Source organism: Phalangium opilio, unplaced genomic scaffold (assembly GCF_054372755.1).
Source record: "Phalangium opilio isolate 3A_F unplaced genomic scaffold, DU_Popi_V2 ptg000053l_1, whole genome shotgun sequence".
Lineage (NCBI taxonomy): Eukaryota > Metazoa > Arthropoda > Arachnida > Opiliones > Phalangiidae > Phalangium > Phalangium opilio.
In genome coordinates, this window is record NW_028324172.1 from 776560 (window position 1) to 801029 (window position 24470).

Consider the following 24470-nt stretch of genomic DNA (forward strand, 5'->3'; position numbering starts at 1 on the left):
TTCCATTATAGATGGGTGGTGATTAGGGTTCTAAATCGGTAAATTACCATCGTAATTTACACGGTAATTTACCAGGGTAACTGTAATTTACGATTTTCCCGGGTAAATTACGAAAACGGTAATTACCCTGTTAATTACCGTGGTAATTTACCGTCGTAAATTACCACGATGGTAATTTACCACCGAATTCTCATGTCTTTCTCTTGGAAAATGGTCTAAAAGCTCCATATTTTGCTCTAGCCGCGCATGCACACTTATTTCTTTTCATGAGACATGAGTAAGTCATAGAAATCGAACAGTAAGCGTGGAAAAAATTTGATTAAGGAAATGAAATTTTATTTTCTGGTCTATTCTTGTTGTCGAGTTCCTTTGCGTCAGCTAGAAACCCTGTAGTTGTTAGAATTTTGTAGAGATGGGCCAATACCAATATCTGTATCGGTACCGATATGGGTTTAAATTGGTATCGGCCCATCTCTAGAATTTTGTTCTAAAAACGTGAAATAGCAATAATTCACAAAATGGGTAAGAAGAAGAAAGTGGATGTAGCTGTTCAAAAGTATTATGTGAACTGCAAACATCAAAACTCGGTATTTAAATAATGTACGACACTATGCTTTGAAAGGTATAGCTATGTTCAAGTGGTATTTTTCAATATTTAGCTTAGAAAGGATCAATATAATTTATTTTTGAATTTTCGTAAATTACCATGAACGGTAATTTACGCGGTAAATTACCGCGTAATTTTCCATTTTCCAAAATTACCGTAATTTTCGAACCCTAGTGGTGATACGGAAGACTGTAGTTGGATAGAAACTTCATTAGGTGAGGCTGTATTTTGCGGTCTTACAATATGTTCCTTGACAATGAATGGTGATATGCAAGCTTGTAGTTCTGTTGTAACTTCATTTGGGTTCGGTGGTGAGCCAAATACCTGGGGTTGTTCAATCTATTATGTAATATAGTGTATATTAAATCTCTGATAAATAATTGAAATATGGGCTAGGATAAAATATTACGTGCTCAGTTTCCTTCATGGGATTTGGATGTTCTGCCGTTGGCCCTTTCCCGCCAACAAAATGTTTCGAGCACACATAGTGATGTGCTTTAACATCATAGTGTGTTGTTATATCTACTCTATTTATAGCTGTAATCCAAAGCAAACACTGTTCGAGGTTTTTGAAAGGTTTTGGTACAGGATAGTATTTTATTCCGTCACCTAGCGATTTATTTGAGTTATCATAGCTTTTGCAGGATTTATAAACACAATACCTTCCCATTTTATAAACTTTATAGCTTAATTAGAGTAAAAACAGTTAAAGCCTTGGTTCTGGCATGGTTGTGTGGCAAGCGCGCAACCGAAAAGGCTTAACACAAATATTTTAGTTATCTAGATGGCCGCATCATGGTGCTAGTTTGTAGTCACGTGTCAATTTTACCTCGCTGCGACCCCCATATTTTTACCCGCCCCATTCACGAGTTGGCATCAAACTGTGGGTAGAACTTCGATTCTCAATTCTATTCCTTGCTTCTTCTTCCATGGTTTAATAGTTCGCTTTTAGAAAGTTGATATTTGTGGTTTGATATTTTGTAGAAATCAGGAGCAGATGACAAAGGAGTCTCGGACGCTAGCTTCCATAATGTAGAGGGCAATGGGATCCGCGAACGTCACGGTTATTAACCAAAATCATTACGCCAGTGCCACCTCTCGTACGAAATTTGAGCTTTATTTTCCAACCAATAGCGTGGCTGCAAAGTCTCGAAAAGAGATCTGGGAAATCGCGTCTGGAGCCTCTCTTTAAAACTACGTATCGTCTGCTTAAAATTAGCCTAGGCTTAACGAGTATTAGAGTTAAAAAATGGATTTCAACGGCTTTTTAATCTTTTGTTAGGCTAAAATTGATAATGAAAAGCCCAGCGAGTAACGTATGTACACTATTAAAGAACTAAAATGTGTTTCAGTTAATTTTTTCTAAATTTCTTCTTGAATTAAATGAAAGCTACAAGAGATTGAGAAAAGAAATCACTCACGATCTTTTAAAACCCAAAAAGTAAGAGATAGTTATATCGTTTTCCAACCTCTTGTAGCAGTCAATTAATTCAAAAGAAATACGGAATATTTTGGTCCTAAAACACATATATAACATTGTGTTTCGGGATCTTTTAAAACCTTGCATTTATCTTTTGAAAACCCGACCCCAATCATTGTTAATTAAGCCTTGGCTTACCTGGGTTTCTCTGCTAGTTTGGACTTAATTTGACCCTATTTAGTAGGTTTAAAGTCACAAAATGTAGTCTTATCTTTTATCTTAATACCAACGGTTACAGCTGTTTGAATAAAGTAATTATATTGTGTATATTTTTGTCGCGATCGGATAAGACGAACCTCAGTAGCCACCGTTAGTCCGTTATTACAAAAAAATTCCCAGCAGACTTTGGTGCCAGATATAATCCACCAAAAGCATCGTCTGTTATGATGTCTGATAGCGCCTCTATGGCAAACGATACCGCTACAGCTGTGACGTACGCGGGTGCCATTGCCCTCTATATTGTGGAAGCTAGCGTCCGAGACTCCTTTGTCATCTGCTCCTGTAGAAATTAATGGCTTTCATGTGAGATTTATCAGAATAACGTTGATAATTTTAACAAACTCCGAAAGCGCACCTTTTGCTTGGCATCTTAAATACCCAAACTAATCCTTTAAATTACTTATATGAAAACGAACATAAAAGGGAAAAAAGTGGAGAGGAAAAACCTAAACTTACAATCAAAAAACCAACAGAGCAGACGACATAATAAAGGTCATATGATCTATGTTTTCAAAAATGTTTCGGGACTCTATCACTAGGGGCGACGATACGCGCTGCCGTTAGAAGATTAGGGGTTTTAGCTTATCATTCTAGTCCATTTGTGTTTAATGGTCTTAGTTCGCATTAAAACGAGATTTTTGAAAAGTCAATAGCTCTTTAAATAAATTTCTCTCTTCGTGGTTCCCCGCCGACACGAGAGAAGAGGGAAACTTTGATAGAAAGAACAATGTTAGATATTGGTGAAATTTAGCCCCTGGTCCGAGACCTGCGAGACTAACGTCATTCGATAACCGATAGGATAGTTTCTGCTCGTTCCATTGGTATATTTGTTTAGTTTAGTTTAATAGTTGATGGGAAGGTCGCTTAAACATCCTCGGAAGATGGAACTATTTTAATGGTGGGTGGCTTTCCGTTAAAGCAGCATTGCTATCCGCAGATAAGAAGTTGTAGTTTCACAGGCGCTGAAGTCTGGCGGTCATATTGCCTAAATTACATATTTCCAATTTCTATTGTCTCAAATTTCATTTAACCAACGTCTTTTTATCACAAAAATCGAACTCATATTTAAAAAAACTACGCCCATGTAATTGTAAAAAAAAAACACTTTCACTATACGCCTGAGGACGTCACACATCCTAGTGAATTGGTCGTAGGAAGACGCAATAATCATTGGAGGTCCGTAGTCCAGTACTACTTACCCCTTATTATATTGATCTAAGATTTACAAGAGCTAGAGTTATACGGTTGTGGTAGTATCAACCCAAATGGAAATAGGGTAATACTCTAACCTCATTGCCAGTAATGGTGACTTTCGTTTTGAAGTAGCCACCGAGAAGTCTAAAATAAATTACCAAGAATTTGAACTCAACTTGGACTATGACAACGCCTTGCTAGAGAAAACTAAAATACCGTCACGTCATTAAAATTCAGACAAATATTTTACTTATGATATATTTGACAAGACAAAGCATGTTAGGGTATGATGGGAATTTGTGGACATTATTGTCAGTGTAAAGTAGGGAACAAGGTTGTCGGTTGTTGCTCACATGTAATGATGGTGCTTTGGTATTTTACTTTCGCTCGGAGATATTATTTCATTACCGGCAACCAGTTGATCTGATATATTTAACGTACCAATTTCCTCAGACGAGGAGAAATAACCGTTTTATACTTGCCTAGCAGTAGTTTTTCTATATGGACGTTTAATGTACTCAAATAAAAATGATATGCATTCGTACATGATTAATTGAATAGGCATTTTGGACAAAACTAGCTGAATTTTAACCTTTTGACTGATGAATGTTTGATATAAGACCCCTGAATGAGATCTACATATATGCTACAAGATCCCAGATCGAACTAATTTATATACAATATCAAGATTGAGCTACCAACAACTGTCAAGATCAACAGTGGGCTTGGGAACCCAGAAAAAGAAACCCCTATTAGGCTTGGGAACCTAGAGTAAGAAACCCAAATAAGGCTTGGGATCCTTGAGAAAGACACCCATATTATGTTTAGCACCCTAAAAAAGAAGCCCGCATATATTCTACAAGTTGAACGGTTACCCAAATCGAAATTCTTGATCTACAATATCCAGTTTGAGAAACCTATAACTGTCAAGATCAACAGTGGGCTTAGGAACCCATAAAAAGAAACCCCTATTAGGCTCGGGATGCTTGAGAAAGACACCCATTATACGTTTCAGATAATAAAAAGATGCCCACACATATGTTGCAACATCAGCATTAACCCAGATAATACTAAGTAAACAGCACTGTTCAAAATTGAAGTAAGTAAAACCATCTCTAATAAAACTAACTTTAATAGAGCCAACACTGCAAATTCATTTCTATGAATAAGGGAATCAAGCCCCCCCAACGAGGGAAGCATTTCAAAACTGTAAAACTACAATTTTTTCAATTTAATTTCAATTAGTAAGAAAGTAATCTAGCAATTTTGATGAAGAAACCTACTGATGTATGATTCTTACTCATTAGACAAGGTTATTTGTTTCCTGAAGGTATCAAGTTTCACACGTTTGGACACCGAGATCTTCTTTAAATACTACAAAAAATTACACTGAGTTTGCGGGTTTTTGGAAGTTATTGCATCCAATTGCGCTTGGCATTTCTTCCGTGGCATTATTTGCTTCATTAATTAGCTTATTATGTCAAAAGATTTCATAACGTAATTGTAGAAACCGTTACCGGACTGTAAAATTGCAAGAACCCGATATTATGACCAAAGACGCTATGCTTAACTAGATGACCAAGTTTTCTTGGCTCTACTTTGTGAGCCTTTTTACGCATGTACCTGTGCTACGGTCGTGAATGGAATCATACGCAGAGGGGGTCGGCACTATTTTGAAATGAAGCGGGGATTCTCATATTACACGGCGCGAGGAAGATCCTATGAACTGTACTTTTTTATATCTATATACTTTTGGCGGATCCCATATTAAAGTTTTCTTGCTTATAGGAAAGGCGATCGATTTAAAAATTATCTCAAATCTAAAGAAAACCTTTTTTGAGAGTTTAAATTCTTCTGATTCCAAAAATATGCTTGATAAATATTTAAATATGAGGGAAAATACAGAAAAAACACTTCGAAAACTTGAAATTTGGGGGCAAAAGCAAATTTGTGGAGAAGATTTTTGGCGGGTTTTTCTCCTTGCTACGTCACTCACGGCATCTCGCGGAAAAGTCAAACGCGAGCGCCTGGGACTCCCGAGCCTACTAATGCCGCGCGAATCTGAATAAAAATAGGCTTAACGCGGCGCTGACACAATAGCAGGCGCCACATGGGCGACATCTAAAGTGAAAGTTTCTCCTTACTACGTCATCTAACAAAACAAAATTTTAACTAGGCCTTTTCCAAATACAATACTTTGATTACAATTTTATAAATTGCTACAAAACCAAATAAAAAAGTATACATATCATAATAAACTAGGTTTTTCAAAGATTTTTTGGCATTTTAAGTTTAAGGATGACGAAAATTTTGGCACTAACACTTTAAGTGCTAAAGTGTCCCAAAATAATAAAGAAAGAAAAAAGCTAGCAGACGACGAGGTCTTGGAGTAAGATGACATAGTCACTACAGTATAAACAAGTAAATAGGCGGCTTGGTCTCATTTCGTTAAGCCTTGAGTTAAATGTTAATCTATTTAAAATTAAAGTTTAATAAAGAAATTAAAAATAGAAGAAATTAAGGTTTGTGCGTTTGGCAATTGTGAAAGTGATTCAAAGAAATTAAAATGAAAAACCGTAAGTTTTGTACCCTTCCCAAAACCGTCACGTTTGTCTACGTTGTACCGCAGTGCGTGTACCGTGCGAAAAGGCGGGTCACTGCGCACAGACGTTGTAATCAGAAAAAATCTCCCAGTCTTTGGTCCTTCTAGATTGATGGTTCATGCGCAGAGACACATGGTATAGTAAATGTATAGTAGGATACACTTAGAGCTTATTTAAAGAACCGTTGACGTGTAAAGCATAAACCTAAGCGAAAACATTTTATGATTCCTAAAAAGCTTACAGTTTCTACTATTTGGTTCATACTCATAAGGTAAATTAGTGAGGATTAAAATAATTGATATCAATTATATTTAACTACTTAAGGAAAACCTCTTAATTGGGTACATTGCCCTCGTCTCGACTCGGAGAGGTTTTCTTTAGTTTCCCAACTTGTTTTCTCTATGACGAGGATTATGAGAGGAGAATTTGTCTAGAGAGTGGGGGTGTACTCTTTTCTAGGTAGGGGATAGCTCGGTATGTAGGCAGCGGTTAATGGAAATTTTACATCTGCCAGAGAGTAAAGGTATTGGCGGAAAAATCGAGATAGTTGATTTAGTCATTTAAATCCTAGCTCAAAAACAACACTGACTTCAAAAGAACACTAACTTCGCTTTGTACGTGTTTTTCAATATTAATATGAGCCTATTAGCACATTTCAGCCTTAACTGTAATAATTGCTAGTCATGTAATTTAGCGATGTTTAGCACTTTTCCAACTAAGTATCAAAGACAGAACGTTTAAATTTTTGCAAATTGCATTTATCTTACCATAAATATTATATTTTACAGTTTTACAAAGATGTCATTCATTCACACTTCCGTTCGCTCATCTTTGTTACTTATCATCGTGATGTTATCCATTTTTAGTCTGGCGCAAAATCTCAAGTCTGACGGTAATTATCATCTCATTTATCAGGGGAAATAATGAAACTGACCACCGGCCGAGGTTTCAACCCTGTATAGAAATAAAATATGCTATATTGAACCCAATACGGGGAAAATGTTAGAAGATACGCCAGTTGATCTGAGAGTGGCAACCAGAGATTTTCGCGTACTAGAACTTCTACAGAATCATTCTGAGTGTTGTTATTAAGCTTCAGGGGGTAGTTGTAGCGGGAATAGAAACAGATCAATTTCAAGCAATGACTTCATCAGAACATGATTTCTTTTTATTCCTCTAAAAAGATTCACGACATGAAACATCTAGTAAGTTTTTCTCAGGTTTTTTTTTGATAATTTATTAGTTTAAGCTTAAAAGCACGTTTTCTCTCCATTTTCTAATAAAACATACACGATTATGTGTAAATTTAAAAATTACAACATGTTCTGCGCTTGATCGACTTAAATCCTTCCACTACGAAAAGATGGTACGTTTTTCGTCCAATCTTATTATGAATTATGATTTCATTCTAATTTGAATGTGTTCTTTATCTATCAAACAAATTGCGCCATGAACCAAAGGTAAGTTCCGCTTATTATTGGTTTAATTTCACAATGTCAAGTTTAATAACAATAGGGAAGTAACAGTTCTGACCCTGAAACGTCACACCCTTCTATCTCTTACTGGAGTTTCATCCCTCTAACGGTTAGAAACAGTATTCTACGCGCAAAAATGCCAACCAGAGAGGGCCTGCGTGACGCCAGTTGTTAGCTCCCTATTTTATCGTTTAACTTACCTAATTCACTGCGTTGTGACTAGCTCGAAAGTATGCCCATCATATTTCCATAATTCATGTTTAAAATTACTTCTACGGTTTTATTGAAATATTTCAATTGTGTATTTGATTATTCCGAGTGCTTCATTATTAATCGTATGTTTAAATTGAAGACATGATTCTTTTATTTTCATTTTTAAACGTTGCGTTTGGATAAGGGAGTAAGATTTATCAGTTTATTTCTATAAATACGGAGCCATACTGAAAGTAGAAGGAAGGGATAATCTCTCTTATTTGAAATCCCGTTTAAGGCATTATCAAGAGAACCAGCGAGATACCGATTACTTTGAAGAGACGGGCCAAACTTCTTGACAGATGGAAGGATGGTTCCTTCCATCTATTTTTATATATGGCTCCCAGATATTCAATATTTCTATAGTTAGATAACAGTTTCGTTTGAATTTTTTGTTTTAAAAATTTGATATTCATAGTCCGTAAGATTTTTTGCTTTTATTTTAGTTATTTCTCCGTGAAGTTATGTAATAACAAACAGGGTTATGCGCTGATACGCAGTTATTTTACGTGTATGTGGCAAATTCGTAACTTAATGGCGTGTAAGGAGCCATAAGAAAATTAAAAAATGAATATAGGTGGCGTGCTAGCTCCAAAAAAAATAGGTACCTTGGGAAGCCGCTCTGATTGTGACACGTAGAAGTTACTTCGGCTGGAGAATTTGTGATGTTTGGCAGTATTAATTTAAATTCCAAATGGCATTAAATAAACAATTTTTAGACTTTTAAATGTTACCTCTTATAAATCTATCGTGACACGCGAACGAAAACCGATAGTTAAAAAGTGTTGGGTGGTATCAATAAGTTAAATCAGTATTTCAGAGAGAAGGTATAAGATGCCTTTGTATTCGCGCGCCATAGTCCCAGTCCCCCTTTCAAAATACAAGGGGGACGTAAAAGGAGGCCGGGCTATTTCGCCTCTCCTCAGTCGGAAAATTTGACTGTAATTTTCGTCACTCGCGTCGTCGCGCTGACGTGAGTTTTCAAGAACCAATGAGATGCTGGTTGTAATTTAGAGACGGGGATTGACTCCGGACCTATGTTTGGACAGGAGATAAAGCTGGAAATCTGTCGAATTTATACCTTCTCTCTGAGATACTAGATGTAACTTCTTGGTGGTATACAAGCTTATCACACTAGAAACCACACGGAGTAATACAAAATTCTTTTTGCCTTAATATTTAATCCTTCTACGCTCAGTTTGATAGCATTTCCCGTTTTACTTTTATCTTTAAACATTTTCTTACGATTTTGCTTTGCATAGCCAGTAAGATTTTTTTAGTTTAGATTTTTTGAATCAGTCTATAGTTCGATAACATTTCTCTTTTAATTATCTTTAAACATTTTGTTTTGCATAGCTAGTAAGATTATTCAGCTTATTTAGATTTTTATTTTTAAATTCAATAGTTTGATAACATTTTCTGTTTTATTTCACCGTTAAAAATTTTGATTTTCATAGACAGTGAGGTTTTTCAGTTTGTTTAGATTTGTTTTATTAATTCTATAGTTTTATAACATTTCCGTTTTTTTCTTTAAACATTTTGTTTTGCAGTCAGTAAGATATTTTGTTACCATCTAGTTTTTTAATATCTCTATAGTTAGTTAACAGTTTTGTTTTATTTCATCTATTTCATTTTGTTTTGCGTAGTTAGTAAGATGTTTTGTTTATTTCTAGCTTTTATATAATATTTCTATAGTGAGATAACTATTTCTTTTTACTTCGTCTTATTATTATTTTTTTTGGCATAGTTCGTAAGATTTTTTTATTTGAAGTTTTTATTTACTATTTTCATAGTTTGATCACACATTAGTTTTATTTTATCTTTAAACATTCTCTTTTGCATAGAACGTAAGATTTTTCTTTTCATTCCAATTATTTTTATTTATTCTATGCTTAGTTTGCAAATGTTTTCCTTTTTATTTTGTTTAAACATTTTCTTTTATATAGCACGTAAACGTTTTCTGTTTATTTCAAGTTTTTATTTATTACCTTTACGCTAAGTTTCCTAACAGTTCCGTTTTATTTTATTTTTTAACGTTTTGTTTTGCATAGCATGTAATATTTTTCTGTTTTCATCTAGTTTTTATTTATTACCTTTATGTTTAGTTTGATAACCTTCCCCTTTTATTTTTCCTTTAAACATTTTGTTTTGCATAGCCGGTAAGATTTCTCAGTTTAATTAGATTTTTTCAATTAATTCTATAAATGATAACTTTTCCGTTTTTTTTTTATCATCAAACATCTTGTTTTGCAAAGTCGGTAATGTTCTTTGTCAATATCTAAGCTAGTTTTAATTTCATTTTTCTATAGTTTTGTAACCGTTATAAAAATTTGGTTTTGCGTAGTCAGTATGTTTTTTCTTTCTATTTCGATTATTTTTTTTTATAATATGTTTAGTTTCAAAACATTTCCCGTATTATTTTATATTTAAAATTTTTCATTTGCATAGTCAGTAAGAAATTTCTGTTTACTAGAAGATTTTATCAGGGATAGATTTAATTTAAGAAGTAGGAACGGAGAACGGTTAGTTTTAATTATCTTATTGGCTCATTTAAACTACGTTTTGTTGACGTTGCTGACGGGGACGGCCAAAAAACGTAATTTCTTTTTACCTCTGCCGCTATTACCCGCCTCTTCTTTCATACCCCCCCCCTTGCTTCTAGGAGAAGCAGTCCTGGACTTTGACGCGCGCCCACATAACTCTGTCCCTACTTCTAAAATTAAATCTATCCCTGATTTTATTTATTATTTCTTTAGTTTGATAACAGTCCCGTTTTATTTTATCTTAAAACATTTTGTTTTACAAAGCCAGTAAGAATTGCCTGTTTATTTCGAGTTCTAATTTAATATTACTAACACTTTTATAACATTTCCGTCTAATTTTATCTCTAAATATTTTGTTTTGCATAGTCCGTAAGATGTTTCTGTTTATTTTGAGTTTTTATTTAATATTTACATTGTTTGATAATAGTTTCGTTTTCATTTACTATTTTGTATTGTATAGCTGGTAAGAATTCTCATAATAGCAATTTTCGTTTTATTTTATCTTTATACATTGTATATTTCATAGGAGGTAAGAATTCTCAAAATATGCCCAGTTTGATAGCAATTTCCGTTTTATTTTATCTTTAATCATTGTGTTTTTCATAGGACGAAAGATTCTTCGGTTTATTTCCGTTATTTTTATAATTATATGTTTAGTTTGATGAAATAACTGTTTTATTTTATTTTTAAATATTTTCATTTGCATAGCAAGTAAGTTTTTTTCTTTATTTCTAGTTTTTATTTATAAGCATCATAGCATTTTTCGTTAAATTTTCATCTTTATACGTCTTGGTTTGCATAGTCCGTAAGATTCTTCTGTTTATTTCTAATGTTTTTATAATTCTGTGCCTAGTTATATAACATTCTCCGGTTTTATTTAATTTGTAAACATTCTGTTTTGCATAGTCGGTGAGATTTCTCCGTTTCTTTCCATTACTTTTTGTTTAAATGTATTATAGAAATTACGCTTTCCTTTTCCAAAAAAATAATGGGTTAAGGTTATACACTGAATACAGCGTTTTGGATTTTGGCAATTTGAGACGCCAAAATCACGTAACACTTTTGATAAGCGATTTAACGGCAATTCGTTTACGAGAAAGTGATTTCAAAAACAACATTAGTTTCTAATAATTCCAATTTTTCGAACATGGATTTCTCTTTTGAAAACACTATTAATTTAAGAATGGATATAACAATTTATATTTAAAAGTCATATTTTCGGTATTTCAAATTCGTGTCTCATATCATGATCTCAGAGCTGTTCCAATACGATTTAATGCTTTTTAGTAGTTCTTTACATAGTAAGTGCCAACACTTGTTAATTTAAAATATTCATACATAGGACCTGGAAAGTAGTTCGTAATTAACCAAGAGGAGTCAGCACTGCACCTGGGACATTTACACGAACTGAACCGGAGCCAATTCAACCATATAGCAAAAATACTTGTATAATCGACATACTTTCTGATAATTTTTAAAATATTACACTGTTACTCAATTAAAATTTTGATTAATCCGAACTGTACATTTATTTTGATGAAGTGTTTGTCAATTTCAGAATTAGTATTCGAATAGAAAATCAAACCAAACTAAGAAGGATATGTACAGGCACTAGCATCAACCTCAATGATTATTTAACAAAAGAGAAGATAAAAATCCAAAATCATTAATTACAGTATGATATCAGCCTTGTAAACATCAACTTCTGTTAAACTTCCTCTACAAAAATACCAATTTTCTTTGATCATGTATAATTCAGGTATTTTTAGTCAAATTTGTCTTTATTCTAAAATATTAATGTAAACTTTATTACCTTTTGTTCATTAGGGATGATATCCGCTGTTTAGTTATTAGGATGGACCTCGAAGTACTGGCCTATATTCTTTCATTTATAAATTTAAGAAAGATCAATACGTACACATAGCGCGAGCATAATAATAATATTTCGAATAAACTACCCCTTTTGGTTTTGGAGTTCAGAAAGGATGTCCAAAAGGTATTGGTCCGCCATTAGTGTAATATGAAGGTCTAAAATTTGAGGTTGGTTTGAAATTGTAATAATTTCTGATAATTATTTAAAGCCCATTTAAATATGCAAAGAATTGAGGCGCGGTTTTTTTAAAACTAGGATTTTTAAGCGATTTGGCGATTTATTAGCCAACGTAGTTTGGCAGACACGACATGGTGCTATTGCTGTATTATAATTCAGGATTCGAATTTAAAAACCTAGCCCAAAACAAACCCGGAGGCCTGGGTGTTTTTATTATTATTTTTTTAGAAACGTGTAAAATACACGACCATAGATTGAGTAAAACAATAAATTGTCTAGATACACTTCGCTGGAATAGGCTTAAAAAGTAAGTGTATACTTTGATCGACTTTTAATAACATTTTACTTTATCAAATAAATTTTTGATCAATATTGGATTACATCTTTAAACACAATTTTATCAATGTTTGGTAATATCTCTCCTTATCAAATGAAATTTGACCCGTATTTGTTATCTCTTCCTATCCAAGTTCCCCGCCAAATTAAATTTGATGACATCTCTCCCTACGAAGTTAAATTTTATCCGTATTTGATAATATCTCTCTCAATGAAATTAAACTTTATCAGTATTTGAATGACTATATCTCTCTTAATGAAATTAAACTTTATCCGTATTTGATAATATCACAATACCTCAAAATTTGATAATGACTAAATACTAATTTACTTCTCAGAGGTTCGGAATTTTAAAAGATTGATAATTTTAAATGATGAATTACAACGTGAAAATTTTTTGATAATGATAATTTTGACATTATAAATTATAACGTGATTATATTATTTTACTTAATGGTGCAGAATTAATAAGAAAATTTTCAAATTCAGTTGGATTTCTATCAAAATAATTCAGCCCCATTTAGTAATTGTTTTAATTGCCCCTCCACACCCAGATAAGTAAAGAGATGAAACCATATCGTCCACGCAATTTCAGCTGAAATGTTCTACAATTATAATATTTGTAGCGATTTTACTTATGGTGAAGGAGTAAGCAAGTAGGGCTAGCATACTTCTAAACCAAGAATCGAATTAGCTACAAAGATCCTTCGGGTTCAGCTACCCTCGGTTTATCTAACGGGGTAGATCATTAATTTAAATGCACTTTAAGTCAGTTGTCTAGGGGTTTTAGGGAGGTAATAATAAAGAGGCGAGATTTCGAGTTACCAATGTTAACTAATGTTTAACATTTTATAGTTTTAATAATTATTACTTTCTGCTGCTATTTAAGACTATGGTCATGACCTTACTTAAGTAAAAACTAATTCTAACAAATTAAGCAAACAAATGAAATAATGGAACGAATAATAAAATAGGTAATGAAATAAAATTAGCGCTAAAGCGTGAGATAACGTTACTGTTTTTCGTCAGGGTCGACGGCTCGCGGCATCTAGGAGATTTGTCCGAAACGGGTGGACAAGCGGAACGTGGTGGTAGAGACGCGTTTTTCTTAGCGTGCGTGTCGCGGAAGGTTCATCAGCGCGCGTTTATTAATTAATCCATGTGGCGGCGAGATGAATAGTTCTTTTCCAGCGGTAGCCCTCGTAGCTTACTTTTCAGCTACTTCACGCTTGAGATTTTTTACTCGGGCGCGCGATGTCCTGCGTCCGGTATTAGAAGAGTCGAGTCCGGCGAAACTTAGTCGCGGTTGGCGGCATAGCGTAGCTGGTTCGCGTCTCGTGGCTCGGTCGGTGACGGTCGGGCATAACCTCCGGATAGGGTCGGACAATTCTTAATTCTGGTATGATAATCTTCTATTGATGGACCCGAGTTTTACGGAGGCTCTCGTGAATAACCTCTCTAACGGGGCAGCCAATCACGGTGACGCTTTCTGTGGTATTTGGGGCCACGTCAGATTGACGTCAGCACTTGGGTACCCGTGTTACCTTGGCGACCCACGCCTTTTGGGTATTTTTGGGTCTTTGACCTCTTTGACTCTCGCGAGCACTTCTTATAAACTTATTTACAATATATACACTATAATACAACAGCTATGCATTGGCAACTCTCAATAGAATAAAGAAAAATATTTCGGGGGAACGCTGAAAGAACCAGTAGATAACAAGATGGCCCAAGGGCTGGGCCTTAATAGTAATTTTACACGGCTCACGTGACCCCCCGTATAGTTGATCTCCAATAAATCGTACAACTGAAAACATTTCTGAAACACAATCGTGTATCCCTTTAATTTCTAATAACGTCACATTACTGAGTGAGCTCCAAGAGAGAGAGGACAAGATGGTCCCGGCCAGATTGGAGCCCCATGGCTCCATTCATCGAGAACATTCTATCTTTGGAATAAGTATTAGTTACCCTTAATCCCCATCCATTTTAAATCACCAATGAATCCCTATCACTTTTTAAAAGCATCATTAAAATCAGCATGTATTAATCACTTATAGTTATCACATCAGTTTATAATATATGAACATATATTATAAACTTATGTTATCAAAATAATAACAATACCTTGAAATATTTTAATTACAATATAAAATCTGTACACCAACAGGTGGCATTAGAAACTTTTTTTACAAATTTTAATGGAAGAAAATGCTGTTTGCATGACTTACATCGTGCTAAAATGGAGTGTTTCATACCATAAGAATATAATATATAGCTCCCTATAAGTATGAAACTCTCCATTTAAGCCATGTAAACAGCATTTTCTTCCATTGAAATTTGTAAAAGGTTTCTAATGCCACCTATTAAGAGTTTTTGGCGTTAAAAAGATGAAATATTTGTTTAGAAAATTTTCAAATTTTATATTGTAATTAAATAGTTAAAGGTCTAGAAGTTATTATTATGGTAATTATAACTGATTAAGTACATGTCAAAATTATCATAATGAATTTGATGGCGCGAGATTTTGACGAACGAGGCTAGCACCTACACTTGTACGAGGTAAGGAGTATCCCCGGCCCATCGTGCCTTTCGTGGAAACCTTAGGTGGCAGCGGCGGTTTCGCCCCCCTTTTACTCGTAGTACCGAAACTTCTCCCCACGGGGCGTAAAAGCGTAAGCGCGCCAAACTTGGGAGCAAATGCTGTAGTATGAAAATGTACTACGTTTCATACTTATAGGGAGCTATATATTATTTTCTTATGTTCATACGTATAGGGAGCTACTAAAAACTACTCCGGTAACAGTTACGGCTCAAACTAAGAGCCTAATCTTGTACTGCGATGTGGCTAAAAAAAGTGACCTTTAACTTAGAATCCACAAAAGAGAGGCAGGCCAGCCGTGGCTTGGCGGCGCCACTAGGGCAATAAACATCTCAACATTTTCGGCGAAAAGGTAGGGGGCAGGAGCCGTTCCACAAAGCCTCAATGATGGACACTTAAAGAAGAAGATTATCTGCTTATGATAATACATACTTTTTCTCCGATCTCAGTTTCGTCACTAGCGGGTAGCTGGTCGAGGTCCGGTTGTAGGGCGCATGCGCGTATGACATTGTCGTATCATTCCCGGTCCATGTCGTCGACGAAGAGTGTGTTCTCTCTGAGTGAGGCGTTCTGGATCCAGGCTTGTTGAGTGACGTATCCCACTCTCCCGGCCACTCTCACCTCCCCCTCCACCTTCTGCATCTCGGAAACCAAAGCGGATAAGAGAGAAGACTTGCCACAACCAACAGGACCCACCACGGCCACCAAGGAACCGCGGGACACTCTGAAGTTGATGTCCTGAAGAGACGCCGCTGCTTCGTCTTCCAGGTTCCAACGAGAAGTTCCCTTTTCAATCTCAATCGCTGAAATGTTCAATGAAATAAATTAATGTTAACATGAGACAAAACTGAACAGTTGCGAGTTCAAAATATCTGAAAAGCGACTTCAAGCATTCCTCTTTGGTTGGTTTATATTACAAGCAAGTAGTTGAGTTTTTGTAGGGGATCCTTCAAAAATTGTTTATTGAACTAAGACAGAATTCCTTTTAACCCGTGGTTTAAACCTACCATGGTAATATATCTGATTATTATGGGAGGATATTTTCTGTTTATACCAATTGGTGGATTAAGTTAAGAATTTCCTTTTCTTTCTCCGCGCTGAAATTCCCGCTCTTACTTGTTAACCATAATTAATTTAATTTTGAGATTAAATTCATCTGCGTGTGTAGGAATAGCTGCCAGAAAGCGACTTATGTCATTTTTACACGTCCTTTGTTAATTGACATACCATATTGGGCGTCGCTAGGCATCTTCTCCACGTAACGCTCGGTTTCCCCAAGACTCAACAAGTTTGCAATTCTTCTTACCGAGACGTGTGTCTGTAAAGAATCACTTAGTGAATTTGCGTCATTTTGAAACGTTTTAACTAAAGTGAAGGTCAAAACATGTTTGTTTCTTCGTGGAAAGGAAAGAAATGCTAGTCTTAAACCCAGCACGAATAGAGGTGCCATTTGTCTCTGATTCTGAGGGGTTGAGTGAACCCGAACAAAGACTTTGAAACTTGGGATTTTGAAAACAATTTCACTCCTGATTATAACAAAAATTCCAATTTTTTTGTACATTACTTCAGCCGCGCGGTGTTGGTAGTAAAAAGGCGCGTTTCGTTATATCATATAATAAACTTTTGACAATATTCAAAATTATGTACCAAAACACATCAAATAGTTAAAATATTTTAAAAATTCTAAAACATTCAAATTTTTGATTATCGGAAACCAGTTTAAATATTTTGTAGAAGAAGCAAAATAGTAGATTTATCTTTTGACCCTCCCTAACACCGTTCTTACCAAAACTAGGGTATTTATTACATTCGGAAAACTAAGCATTGACGTCGCCAATAATCGAACCAACTGAAAGGAGACGAAAGACTTCCTCGAGGTGAGAACGTTTTCGTTGTCGATAAATACTTACATGGTGAAACACGGCGTAGTAATCTAAATGTGCAAAAATAGCTGTAAGAACTTCAAATCAATATGTAAGTAACAAAGTGTGTAAGCCCTGAAGGTGAGTAGTTAAAAAAGAAAGAAGAGAGAGAGAGATGAGGACCGCCAACAGCATCACCGTGTTCTTATCTCATAACCGAAATGTGGCGTTATTGACTTTCTTGAGCCTGTCGAAAGCGTGGAGATTTCAGGGATATCTAACGCTTGGAGAAGAAACTGATACGGAGCTGAAATCTCTACACTTTTAAGTGCGCCCATCATCCCTAATAATAATACACTTCTAGTAAATTTTTTAAATTCGAACTAAAACCGGGATGAGATTAGATATAAATCTGTTTATTGCATCGAAGAGGCCTTGTTTCTTCATGAGTGCAATTTCTTTCTTCCTGATTTCTAGAACGATTCTGTTGAATGATCTCTCCCAGGCGTACAACTTAAAGACGCGGATTCCGTTCAGGATTTCGCTCATCATTTTCATCCTCTTGTCCTTCAGCTTCATCAACTCAACCTAATGAACAAGATAATTAAATAAACCATTCGCAGATACACCTCCGGTCATGATACTATAGTAAGAGTTAATATTCGGCTGCCGTAGCTTGCACGCGAGTTCAAAGAAACCTTGCGGGGTACGATCTGCTCTTCACGATTATTTTCTCTTGTTGGTACTAGAATCAATGCTCACTACCGATACACCCAAAAGGGATGGCATGAAGTAATAACTCAATAAAGAAACAGTAACACACGTAGTGCTTAAAATTATGAACTGTTTCGTCTTTTATGACATCTGATTGCGATATCTTTCCCGCAAAATCGTCAACAGTTCCTTAAACGTCGTATTTACTTTCAGTTATTAAATCTGATCCGATAAGGTGATAATTTTCATCCGACCTAGCGCTATCTTAACGGTTTCTAATCTTGTATCTGTTCAGATATCTTTATAATTTTACAGATATCCGTGTTTAACTTTATACACTGATTATATATACAGCCATTCCAGTACACATGAAAACCTTTAATTATTTAGTCAAGACAGAGATACAGAGATTCGTGTAATTTTAGAAGCAGGAATAGAGAACAGGGTACTTTTTGCGCGCGTGAAAGTCCACGACACCCTTCCTCGAGACGATAGGGGGGTATGAAAGAAGATTATGGTCATTGCGACAGAGATAAAAAGCAACGATGTGTTTTTGGCCGTCTCCGTCAGCAACGTCATCAAAACAAAGTTTAAGTGAGCTAATTAGATAATTTAAAATTTTCATTACTAGTTGAAGGGATTGGATATACTGGGCCATGAGTCGGACTGAAGTTTAGACTAACCGTTCTCCATTCCTACTAATAAAATTACATGGAGCCCTTTTCTAGACTAGTCACTGTATTTTGATAAATCATAGGCATCCTCTCGCACGATAAGTTCTTTCTATCTTTATCAAATAGGTGGAACAAATTACAATCGCAACCAGTGTTGTGATTTTGAATAAATTGGTGCCACAGAAATAATTGCCTGCTTCTAGGAACAACTTTTTTTATCTAAGCTTTGCCTATGAGGGGATTTCCACACTAGGCCTGTGGCTTGTTTACAGGTGGGCCCCTTTACAATGTATAGAGGGGTGGTGGCTAGCCCCAAAGCCACAGCTAACCTACAGCGCCCTATACTAACTATTGCCGTTAACCCCTGCAAGTTTTGATGGAAAGGAGAAACCGGGTTAGACCGCGGAGGAAAACTCCTTTAACAAGCGGGGAGAGAACTTGCAAACTCTACGCAGAAGGATTAGTTCCCAGATTTTCACTCGATGCCACAGTCCGGGATCCTCTTGCTGCGTACCTAGTGATGTGAAATTAACGTATATTTTAAAAACGGTAACTAACCCGGCAAATTACTGATTCAAATTTTGGGAAAACCAAAATTATAGTTCAGTCACTAAATTTGGTAGCCCAAAATCGAGATGTTACTTAAAACTTTGGGCAACTTTAAGCAACTAGTTATGCAGCCAACGAGACTATCTCTAAGCTCATCCACGTTGTTTGATCACATATACATGAACAACTTTCAACGCAACCTTGAAACCAAAGTGGTACAATGCAGTGTATTGACGCGACATAACCTGGGTCGTTAGGAAACAGACCTGCCCAAAACACCCTAAAGTTCTAAAAGATGTACGAAACTTGAATGCAATGGATACTGAAAAGTTCACGGCTGAATTACAATCTCTCCTTGCTTTGTCAACGGGGACATTTTGCACCCCTGAAGATGGTGTCCATTATCTGCAGACTACAATAGTGACCACACTTAATAAAAATGCTCCGCTAAAGACTAAATTTGTCCAGTAAAGAATATTCCTTGGATAATCAAATCTCAAATGCACCTCCGCGATACTTATAAGAGTAAAAGTCGCAATCCCAATTGTCACGATCGTTACACTGCCCTATATCGGGGTAGCGGAAGGTTATAAACCGAATGATCAGAGATCGTAAAACTAATTACCTTAAGACCAGATTTAAAGAACCTGATAGGGCCTCCACCATGTGGAAAACCCTGAAACCATTCTTAAAACGAAAAGGAAGAAAGACAATCTCACGCCTAGGCTATCAACACTGCTCCTCGAGGATCCAGATGAAACTGTCAACACACTGAACGATTATTACATAAATATAATTGACAGCTTACTCGACAAGAAAGAAATACGTAGCCCGAACGCAACTGATACTAGTCCTCAAGATGGTACAACAAGTACTTTGCATACCTTTCACCGAGTGTCAGAGGCTATGGTATTTACAGCCCTTAAAAGTGTCCAGCCTAATAAAACCACATGATTAGATGACTTAGCTCCTGCCCTAATAAAGGCTCTGGCAGCGATATTAGCAGCACCACTCGCAAGAATAATTAACCTGTCTTTTGAGCTAATTTTAATAGTTCGATGAACTATTAAAATGGGATGAGCATATAACTTATATATCGAAGAAGATACATACTAGCCTCTGGTTACTAAGACCTCTTCAACCTTACCTAGTCTAGACCAAGACGCCTTGAGAACACTGTTTAAGTGACTAACAATATGAGGATGTGTGAACCATTATTTTAAGTTAGAACAGCCGCATGAAGGAACGAGATCTCGAGGAAAACGGGACTCAGAAGTAAGAAAGTACATTGTTTTAGTCTCCGGAAGGCAAGTACACTTGGTTTCACTCCCAGAGGTTTGTATACTCTGAGCATAAAAATTTCAAAAATGTTTGATAACTCTTACCATTTGGTAAATTACCTGTAATTTACGGACGGTACAATACCTACTCACATCTTTACTAGTACCAAGTCAATTGTTTGGGAAAATAAACTGAACTGTTTCCCTCCGAGATAGGTTAGATGTAGAGGGATTCGGAATCCCTCGACATCCAACCTTCAACAAATGTACAATTTGTCTGGATGTTTTTTTCAAGTATATGCGTTATGAATACATTTCAAGCTTTTAAATTCTGAAATGTTTTAATCCGAAACTACGTCCGATGCCACAGATATCTGTTTCAAATGTCTACAATCTCGTTTTTATCTCAGATATGATGTGATCCGAATGTGTATCTGAAAAAGGCATCTGATCTGAAGTGAAAATGGCTCTCAACTGTATAACTGATAGCTGAAGTCAACCAAAGATATGTGATCTGTTCGGATCACAAATCAGATAACTGTGTTCGGTTTAAAGCACTAAACACACGTGACAAGAAAGAACCAAATGAACTGCCTTCAACCCTCTTGGTCCCAATGTAGGAGTTTATCTCCCCCCACAATACGTCTACATCCCTAGCTGTACTAACCGAGTTTACGATCCCTATTGTGGCAGTGTGAGAATTAACGATCTAAAATGGAAACAGGTTTCAGCCTGTATATGAGAAGTTTGTTCAATCGAGTGCTCTATAATATGTTGAGGAATCTTGGATTTTTTCTGGAGATTTTAGAAATTACTTTCGACGTTTTTCCCCCGGCAACATTTTTCGAAGGCGAACTTTTTTGAAAAGGCTTATGATAAATCGACCTTATTATTACATTAATACGATCTATTGGAGATTTTTATTAATTTGTGCGTATAGTTCCCATTAAAGGTATGGTGGATAACATTTACCTGCTATTCTTTGCATTTCTTGGTGCTGAGATAGTTCAGTGGAAGAAGAACGACAATTGGTACGACGCCAGCAAAGGCTGAATAGCCCAGTTCTTGATACATGAAGGCGAAGCACAGTACTGTTTGTACCGGGACCGACCATAACAGGCCCAGTTGCGGCGACAGGATTTGGAATCTGTTCGTGTCCACGTACATCGTGTTCAGTATTTCGCCCATGGTCAGGTCACGCCGATCGCTGCCCATCAAGCGAAATGTCTGCTTCCACGAATCTCATTAATGAACTGTCGTTCCACTGTCTCGATAACACTAACTTACTTTTTTGTACAGAACGTGCATGCTGGCGGATTTTAATCTCAGTCCCAGTTTGGTGTTGAAAATGGCGCTGCCTTCTTGCAACAAAGATTGCGCAAAACTGGCCAAACCGTAAAGGCAAGCGTAGAAAATCCCCTTCCATAAAGGATCTTCGCTCGAAGAGTAATCAATAATCGAACTGAAAACGTAAGTGAGTAAACTGGTTAACTCGGTCCCAAAGTTTACTCAATTCATATCAGCGTTGAAAACCAATTTCAATCTCAACTCAAATAGAATTAGTTTTAAAGAATTGTACGCAGGAATTAAATATTCAGACAGCAAAAACCAAGAAAAAAATTATCGTTGCTCATGTGTTTGGACCTTTTTCTAAGCTTCAGTATTAGCAAAGAACCAACTGACAGCAACAAAGGAACTAAATTTCACGCTTTAAGTGAATCTATATCTTTTTGTTTGAATTTAATATTATATTCTTGATTTACCAAATAATCACATACGATGGCCGAAAAAGAGAAACTGTTTACCCTGTTAAAAGGGTAGGACCAATAGATACAATGTCGGACAGAACTTGAAAGACCAATCCAGCAATCAAGCAAGGCCCGACTGTCCTCAACAAGGGCCAAGCGATGGATTTGCTTTTATATCTGTTTCTTTCTTCCGAAAATCCTTTCATTTCCATTTCTTTGCCGTCACTTTTGGTCTCATCTTTGGGTTTCCAGTGTTTTTGGAAAAGGCGCGAGACAGTCAGCGCTCGCTCCGCGTCATTCAAATCGTACACATCCGATGGCTCCAAGTTTTTCTTCCAACCTTTCCACAGAGCGCTACAATTCGTTAGAAATAGAATGAGCTGCGCTGTAATGCCTTCTTCGAGTAAATGCAATTTATATGAACGTAAGAAGGGGAGGAGAAATACCTGGTAAGCCATGAATGAACCATGCGTGAACTAAACGACGCCTTATCTTCACTTGATTTCTTAATGTTGGAAAATAATCATAAAAAATAAAGCATTTTAATAGAAAAATGAAGTAACAGGCATATATCTTTTATGGAATCATTGTGTAGTAATTTTCTTATAGCATCTAGGCGGATTTTGTGGGAATAACTAGACGTATGACGAATATATACACTTTGAACCTTGCATCCGACCACTCGTTACTACTAACCAAGAAAGACGTCAAAATTGAGCACGACGACTTGAGCAACGCGTAGAAATTAACATGGGATATACGAGGGGCACAATGATTCCTATTAGCTGTATGCATTTCTGTAAATAAGTATGACACTAACATTTAACTGAGAGCTATATCGAGTACGAAAACAAGGTGTCGAACTTATAATACATAAATCACTTATAACTATAATGCATAGAGTACTACCATCTTGACTTCGATTGCGTAACCATGTTTCTCGTAGTGCGGAGAAACGTCACTCAGTGTGTGTAATACGAGGGTAATTACTACTAAAGGGTAAATTACCGACTCAATTACCAACCCGAAATAGTCATCTTGGTCGTTCTGAAATATTACGCGTTTATATATTGCTGCAATAATATGGAAAGAAAAACTTGGCTTACTTGTAAATAGTATTTCATGATGGTGGATCTCAGTGTGATAGTTTGCGTTAGTGTTAAGAGAAACCAAAACATTGTCAGGATTCCGGACAACACCATGCCTTCCCCTCTGCCGTAAATTACGAGGAATAACGCCAAGATCTGCAACAAGTTAGATCAAATTTAATTCATGAATACGTCGTGGACTTAGCAAATTATCTTACGTAAGTTCCAAATTGAAGGACGACTGCCAAATTGTCAACGACTTGATAATCGCCGTAATATATTTGTTTACCAAATTTCAAGGCGTTAATTGCGGCCAGTAACAAGACCAAGAGCTGAAAACACAAATCAAAAGTACTTTTAAGTATTACAGTGGCAAGAACGCGCGTCTCCTGCTAAGCCAGATGTACAATTAAGGCGTATTGAATGAGAAATTTTGCTCTGTACTCGTTACGGTTAGGTGTAAAAGGACTTACACTTTTCGTAATTGAAAGATGAGAACAACGGACGGATCGCCGCTCTGACTTTGGCGATCAGGCCGAATTCCAATGGAAGGAAGACCCAGAGTATCGCGCATGGCACCCAGACCAGAATGGTCTTTTGAAAACAAGGAGTGAAGTCTGGATCATCCGTGTACCATGTCAAATTGGAGTCCTGATTAAAATACCGTGATGGTTAAATTATTAAATGGCAAGATTGCTATCAAATGCCATTAACAGAATCCTGGTAAAGTAAAAAAACAACGAGTAACATACCCATAATGGAGATTCGCAAAAGTCGTCGAGAATAAATGAATCCATTTATTATTATTTGAATAAAATATTTCCTCAAATAAACTTGAGCAATTTGTGTAACAAACTAGTTGCTATAATGTTATCGAGCGTCTAAAAAAACTTTAGCGTCGATAGCGTAAAACCACCAAACCCTACACTAGAAGGCCTTGATCGAAGCTGGCTGGCAAAACACAAGCGGATTTCAGAACGAATTCATCTACATTAGAGTACCGAATAAATAAATACCAGACTTTAGGCGTTAAAACCACTCGTACACTATTGTGAACTGTACATTTTCTAGAAGAAAAATTGTCCTTAGTATCAGCAAGAAAGTCTTTATAATAATCTCATGATGATACGGCATCGTTGATAACAACCAAAAAGAGTAAAATTTATTTATAAACATTTTTCTTTCCCAAGATAG

The 24470-nt window shown here is 36.1% G+C and overlaps 2 protein-coding genes across 2 annotated transcripts; both read right to left on the bottom strand.

Moving 5' to 3' along the window:
- Positions 1-730: 730 nt before the first annotated feature.
- On the bottom strand, positions 731-1357 carry LOC149672242 (uncharacterized). The gene is made up of 2 exons (XM_089840142.1): positions 1017-1357; positions 731-946 (listed from the first exon to the last, which is right to left on the bottom strand). Exons 1-2 carry the CDS (start codon positions 1275-1277, stop codon positions 731-733), a joined length of 477 nt encoding a protein of 158 aa, XP_089696268.1. The 5' UTR covers positions 1278-1357.
- A 20058-nt stretch (positions 1358-21415) lies between these two features.
- Positions 21416-24073, bottom strand: LOC149672243 (ATP-binding cassette sub-family C member 1-like). Its single transcript, XM_089840143.1, has 9 exons — positions 24029-24073; positions 23799-23927; positions 23495-23608; positions 23295-23432; positions 23098-23235; positions 22635-22693; positions 22246-22542; positions 21728-21902; positions 21416-21667 (listed from the first exon to the last, which is right to left on the bottom strand). Exons 1-9 carry the CDS (start codon positions 24071-24073, stop codon positions 21416-21418), a joined length of 1347 nt encoding a protein of 448 aa, XP_089696269.1.
- Between the last annotated feature and the right edge of the window lie 397 nt (positions 24074-24470).

Coding starts and splice junctions, on each gene's coding strand:
- LOC149672242 (XM_089840142.1), bottom strand. CDS start 1,277: ATGGGAAGGTATTGTGTTTATAAATCCTGCAAAAGCTATGATAACTCA. Junction 947..1,016: donor CCATGAAGGAAACTGAGCAC/GTAATATTTTAT, acceptor ATTACATAATAG/ATTGAACAACCCCAGGTATT.
- LOC149672243 (XM_089840143.1), bottom strand. CDS start 24,073: ATGGATTCATTTATTCTCGACGACTTTTGCGAATCTCCATTATGG. Junction 22,543..22,634: donor GTTCATTCATGGCTTACCAG/GTATTTCTCCTC, acceptor AACGAATTGTAG/CGCTCTGTGGAAAGGTTGGA. Junction 21,668..21,727: donor TGCACGTTCTGTACAAAAAA/GTAAGTTAGTGT, acceptor TCGTGGAAGCAG/ACATTTCGCTTGATGGGCAG.